This window comes from Monodon monoceros, unplaced genomic scaffold, assembly GCF_005190385.1.
Source record: "Monodon monoceros isolate NGI ecotype Baffin Bay Population unplaced genomic scaffold, NGI_Narwhal_1 Super_Scaffold_12, whole genome shotgun sequence".
Taxonomy (NCBI): Eukaryota; Metazoa; Chordata; class Mammalia; order Artiodactyla; family Monodontidae; genus Monodon; species Monodon monoceros.
In genome coordinates, this window is record NW_021703768.1 from 57,420,319 (window position 1) to 57,426,884 (window position 6,566).

Here is a 6,566-nt window from a genome sequence, read left to right on the forward strand (position 1 = left end):
GTCTGGCTTTATTTGCAGCAAACCAAGATGGAGTATGAGTGGAAACCTGACGAGCAAGGGCTTCAGCAAATCCTGCAGCTGCTGAAGGAGTCCCAGTCCCCCGACACCACCATCCAGAGAACCGTGCAACAAGTATCCTTTCCGAGGCCTCGCCGCCGCCCGCGCAGCTTGACCTGCGCGGGGCCCGCTCTCGGCGGCCGGGTGGCTCCCGCCGCCCCTCCCCCTCCTCCCGCTCCCCGGATCCCTCCGCCCTCCATCCGCCAGCCCGTGAGGGGAGGCCCGCCCGCCGCCGCCCCTGCCCGCCGCCTCGCGCACGCGGCCCTCGTGCCTCCGGTTCGGAGCGCCGCAGCGCCCGCCGGCTTCCGGCCCGCGGGAGGCTGGGGGCTGCTGGCCGCCGCCCGCGATCGCGACATGTGAGTCGGCCGCCCGTCACGTCCCCGCCCGCTGCTGACCGGCTGACGGGGGTGGAGAGCGGAGCAGCCGGGTGCCGGCGCTGACCCCCGACCGACGCCCCGGCCCACACAATGCGCGGAGGGGGCGGCGGGCAGAGCGCTGTATGCGCGGCGGAGATCGGCGGGCTGAGTGGGGTGGAGCTGGCGCGGGGTTTGAACCGCCTGGGTGTTGGGCCTGGGGTTTCTGCCAGGCCCTTGCCCGGAAGGGCTGGAAACCAAGAAGTGAGGGGTCTCAGGCCTCACCCCGGGGCTGTTCGTGCCAACACCTGTTGCGAGCTCCCTGCCTCCCAAGTGAGATTTTCTTTTTAAATCTTTGGCTCAAGACGGCCTGCTCAATTACCAAGTCTTTACCGAGTTTGCTGGTCCTTTTTCTACGGATTTAGAGGCAGAAAGGCTTAAGAGAAGAAGCAAAACCTCTACTGTGTGCTTTCTGTAGTGCCCTAAACTGTGGTCAAATGGAGAGCTCTTGCTGCATCCAATAAGGGAAACAAATTCACCCGATCAGAAATAACCGTTTTATCTCTTATTTTAAGACGAAGTTAATTGTTTAGGAAACTTAAGTCTGCTGTTTGCAAAAAAAAAAAAAAACTTAATTTTTATTGTTAATAAACAGGGAAAATTGCTTAGTATGGAATTTGGTAAGTAAGCTCTTTTGGCATAGTTTGGACGTATTTAAATTTAAAACACTATAAACGTTAAGTTAAATACAGTTACTTGAGAAGTTCTGGTAAATAAGTTTCTCAAAGAAGTACTACATTGCTGTAACTTAAAACTTTTCAGTAGGTAAGTATCTAGCCTTTTGGTTAATTAATACTGCTTATTTTAAAATGGAGGTGTTAATGATTTAGGTCTACTTGGTTTTTTTTTTTTTTAAGCCATTTCGCTTGTATACTGCTAGTACTGAGGGAAGAATAGTCGTTTTGGGGTGTATTGGAGCTTGTATTTGAAACGTTGTGGCTCAGTCTTAATTTGTGTTGTCATAGCTGTAGAAATGATAAAAGTTGATATTTGATGAATTGTAGGCGCTATGTGACAGTTAATTTCTTAAGTTAGCCAATCCCAAAACTGCGTTGTGATTTCTTGTACAGCACTGTATGTCATAATTTTTTGTTTTAGTACATATTTATTAAGTACCTTTTATATGCTCAGTACTATGCGTGCGCTAGGAATCAAATTTACGGTTTATTCTGTGTGCCTGGAGCATAGTATGCCCTCTGCATAAGGAACAAATTAAATTTCAGTAGATAAAGGTTAATAGTATTTTGAAAATACTCACTGCTTTATATTTTCAGAGTGCCTAATAACGACCTTGTTCTTTTATGTCTCCTTTGGAAGGAATGTAATTATTGTTTTTGTATAGGCTTGAGCACTTTCAGAAAGACCGTTATACTATTATGGATAGATAGCTCAAGTCCTAAGAAAGTGAACCTTATCAGGAAATATTTATAAAAGATTATTAGCTTATCAGCATGCTGTTAATCTTGACTGTTCACTAAAGAAATAAATCACTAGGGTTTTTTGGTCAAAGAAAGTACACCTTGGAGTTTTTCTAGAGAAATGTATTTTGATAGTTAATTTATGTTCTGAGCACTGAACGCTGAGAGTATTCTAGTGTATAATAAGTAGCTAATATGGTGTTCCTAGAGTGTGTATCGTGGATTTAATTTAAAGATTTAGGTCTGTTGAGAAAATTCTGTCTAATAAAACACAATTAGAGGTGTTATTAAAAAGCATGTTAGGGATTAGAGGGCATGAAGAAAGGCATAGTAGAGCATTATGTCATTGTTGCCTGCCAACAGAATGAAATACCTGCACGTTGGTGTCACTGGAAATGTTAGGTCTTGTTGGGGGGTGGGGGGGGCAGAACTGTAGAACTGTTGCAGTGTGGTAATTTTATAACACTGACTGTTATATTATAAGGTTTGATATGTAGACTTGCACATAAATAGCATTTTATCTTAACTTTTTGAATTCTAAAGAACAAATGAGTCTAATAAAAGCACTTTAAGTTAAAAGGCGATTTTATAAAGTTAATTTCCCTAAGTGATCTTTAAGAGACTTGTTTTTCTTTCTTGGAGATGCTTTTCATTTTTGTCATTATTTTATAAATACCTTTCTGATTAGGGTTTTTTTTTAAGTTCAAATAAATCAAAGAAATTGTTTTGAAAATTTTTTTCATATGATATGCGCCTTGCTGAAGGTGGAGCTTGGCTTATGTTGTCTTGAATATAATTGATGTAAAATATTAATATTTCAGCCATAAAGCGCACAAGAGGTTTAACCATTGGTGTGTTCTTGAATAGCATATTGATGGTTTTAATAAGATAACTTTTATTCTTACTGGAAAAAATGCAAAGCTAAAAATCACAAAAGAGATTCTTGATTTTAGGTTAAAACTGCCTAATTCCTTCCTTAGATTACACTGAGAAGTTTCCTTAACTACTGTTTGTTCTAGAAACTGGAACAACTCAATCAATATCCAGACTTTAACAACTACCTGATTTTTGTTCTTACAAAATTAAAATCTGAAGGTAAGTAGGGTTTGTGTGGTAACTACTTAGAGGTTTCTTACACTTCAGATTTTGTCTTTGAGATGTGTTAAAATATACGAAGGGTTACTTATTTCAAAGGATTTCACTTTGTAGTAACCCACTTGCTTTAAACATGTGGAATGAAAGAGTTACTATCACTCTAAGCATTTGGATGCTTAATGAGCATTCAGTTGTTAATTGAGTGTTTTTGTAATAAATTCACTCATTCTTTGCAAATGAAAAGAATGTTGTAAAGTCTACTTTGGTGTTTTGGTGTTTTGCTTCAGTCCTTTTACGTGAATGTCATAGAGATTGATTTCTTTTAATACACAGGTTGAATGCAGGATTTGCTAAATAACTGACTATGTGTGATCATATTTGTATGATTAAAAGTTCATATAACCAAAATGAAAAGTCACATGTAATCCCATCACTCAGAGACAATTGTTAATCTCTTAATTCTGTACTCCTTTATATGGCTATGTACTGTTTTAAATTTTAACCAGAAAAAGGATCGTTCTATTTATAGACTCCTGTAACTTTTTTAAACCTTGTAACAGTATACATGAAACTTTTTCATTAACTATTCTACAACAGTTTTAAATTACCTCTATAACAGCCTGATTTTTAAATGACATGATCATCTGATTTTTAAATGACACGATCATTTGATTGTTTCTAATACAAGTAGTGTGTCCATCTCGACTTTATTCATTTTACAAGTATTTATTGAGCACCTCTTCTCTGCCAGGCAGTTTGCTTGCTCAGGGGCAATAAAAGTGAACAAAATAAATGAGAATCTGCCCTCGTGGCCCTTACATTGTAGTGACAGGTGTTCCTCGTAGAGTTATTTGAGTATTCCCTTCCTGGAACATTGTCCGACACCCAGAAGCACTCAAGTATTTTTTGAGCAACTGACTGGCCTCTAAATGAAAGCACTATACCCTTTCAGAAGCCATAGTGCAATTAGTAAAAACTACTACACTTGGAGTTGAGAAATAAGTCTTAGACTCTGACACTCATTTCACTTCTCTTGCTTTTTTCAGCTACAAAATGCCTGTGTTAGCCTATCAGACTGTCCATAAGGTTTCAACTCCAAGCACTAGCGAGTGGGTTAACGGCCTTAAAATCTCACTAATGTTGTGTTTATTCAGATTTTAATAATTCATGCACAGTATAATGATTTATTTTGAATTATTTTCTAGTTAATTTTAGGGATTTTAATTTGTGATTAAGACATGTAAGAGAAACTTTAAATTTTTAAATTTTAAGAAACTAGGAAGTCCTTCAACATATCTTTACATTCAGCAATTAATATTCCTAGTTTGATAAATATACGTTAATGTGATGTGTTATTTCTTAATATAGAAATTTTATTTTTCTCACATCGTAGTTGTAATCAGATAATTCTATAAGGACTTAAAGATTTAGTAAATGAATTTTGCTAAACTATGTTGTTTAACTTGAAAAATTTAAGTTTGTTTTCACCAAGTCATCTATTCTGTCATGTCTTCATCCTGAATTCCAAATATTAAGATTGGTATAATATTATACTCTTTCTTAAAACTTTCTTGGGCTATGAGGGTACATCAAGTATTTTTAAAAGCAGACAAACTTACAATTCAAATAGCAGGAGAGGTTGGGTGTGTAACTGCCTCCCAAAAGACCTATTAATTACAAAACCACAAAATGTTGGAAAGGATTTTATGTAATACTTAGTATTTCTTCCTGTGTTTATTCATTTATTTGGGACACAAGTTTGCTATATCTAGTTTTCTATTTAAAAAAATTAGCATTGTGGCCATCCATATTAGAGAAGGAACATAAATAAATTCTTGAAATGAAAATGCTTATTTATTTAGGGACCTTTTTGCCATTCCTCATGTGAATTTGTTTACACTAAATCATGGAGTAAAATTTTAGATGTGGAGAGACCTCAGAGATTAGCTTATCTACTTCCCTCACTTTACAGATGAGAATTGAGACCTAGTAAAGTAGTCTTTTTAAAAAGAGGATGTGGTTAATTTTGGGCTCTTCTAAATGAATTTGGGACTGGGGATATTTTTAATTAAAATAAGTATTTTGATATAAAATGTTCTGTGTTTTTAATTTTAAATCATTTCACTTCGTGATTTTTTTTTTTTTTTGCGGTACGCGGGCCTCTCACTGTTGTGGCCTCTCCCGTTGTGGAGCACAGGCTCTGGACGCGCAGGCTCAGCGGCCATGGCTCACGGGCCCAGCCGCTCCGCGGCATGTGGGATCTTCCCGGACCGGGGCACGAACCCGTGTCCCCTGCATCGGCAGGAGGACTCTCAGCCACTGCGCCACCAGGGAAGCCCACACCTTGTGATTTTTTAAAAACTTCATCTTGTAATCTTAATTGTAAAAATGATATAGTGTATTTCTTATAAACAAATACACATGCCATTTAAAATTACATGACTGAATTATTAATGGCTGGCTTAAGAAAAGCTTATTGCTCGAGGAAGTTAAATTTATAAAGTTAAATAAATATTCGTTTATTTTATGGAAGTTTTAAACTTTCAAGAGAATTTAGAAGTGTTTTTGTTTCATTATAAGTTACTGATTGAATGATGGTAATTGAAACCAGGAAGAAGTTTTTAGAGGGTGGCATAAAAAGCTTGTAGGCTCTATTGCTGTGATGGCTTGAATGGGGTTTATATGCAAGGAAACACTATCTTTTTGCCTCCTCCTGTCCTGCACCCCTGAACATTTCAGTGCCAATCAGACTTTGAGAGCATACTATTAACTAGAACAAGCTTGGGTGGTTTTATTTTTTAATAAAGCATGTAAAACAGTAGTGCTGAAACAGCATATTGTGTTCAATACACCAGCTGTTCATGTCTTCCAGCTCTTTGAGGAGGGTGATCCTGTACCGTGCATCAAGTGTAGGCTCTGGAGCCAGACTCCTGAGGTGGATGTTTTGGCTTCCCCACTTCGTAGCCTTGTGTGACTTTGGCAAAGGCCTCAGTTTCCTTGTTTGTGCAGTGGAGATAATAATTCCTGTCTCATGAGGTTGTGAGGATTAAATGCAAACTACTTGGAAAGCACTTAGCAGTGTTTAGTACCTAATAAACATTCAGAAAATGTTAACTGTTGCTAATATTGTTGGTGATGAGGCCAATTGTTAAAGCATTGGTTATATTCTAATATTAAATTGGTTCTTGGAAAATTTGTTAGTACTATCTACGGATTAAACTTCTTTTACGTAGATTGTATTTTTTAAAAACTTCTGGAAATTTAAATACTGTTTTACTCCCCCCCCCCCCCCTTTTTTTTTTTAGCTCAGAGGCAAGTGAAAGACATGATATAAATGAACGGCAGTTATTTGTATGTGAAGGTGATCCCATATGTTCTTTGTCCACTTAATTTTTTAATAGGATATCTTTAGGGACTAATACTTTCAGATCTGTAATTTGATGTTTATATCAGGTTCCAATAAAGCTTGAGTACGTTGGCCATATATAAACTAAATTAACTCTTAAATTAAATCAGTGGTTCTCAACCAGGTGCAGGTGTGTGTGTGTGTGTGTGTGTGTGTGTGTGTGTGTGTGTGTGTGTG

The 6,566-nt window shown here is 38.2% G+C and overlaps 1 protein-coding gene across 7 annotated transcripts in view; it reads left to right on the forward strand.

The window, feature by feature from the left end:
- The window catches only part of TNPO1 (transportin 1), an 84,939-nt gene that overhangs the window by 33,547 nt on the left and 44,826 nt on the right, over positions 1–6,566 (forward strand). For 6 of the 7 annotated variants that reach the window (XM_029216738.1, XM_029216742.1, XM_029216743.1 and 3 more), the window contains exons 2-3: positions 19–132; positions 2,908–2,983. In XM_029216738.1, coding sequence (XP_029072571.1) covers positions 19–132; positions 2,908–2,983 — 190 coding nt within the window. Of the gene's footprint in view, positions 1–18; positions 133–524; positions 744–2,907; positions 2,984–6,566 lie in introns of those variants that run through there. The other variant, XM_029216737.1, reaches the window with a different exon arrangement.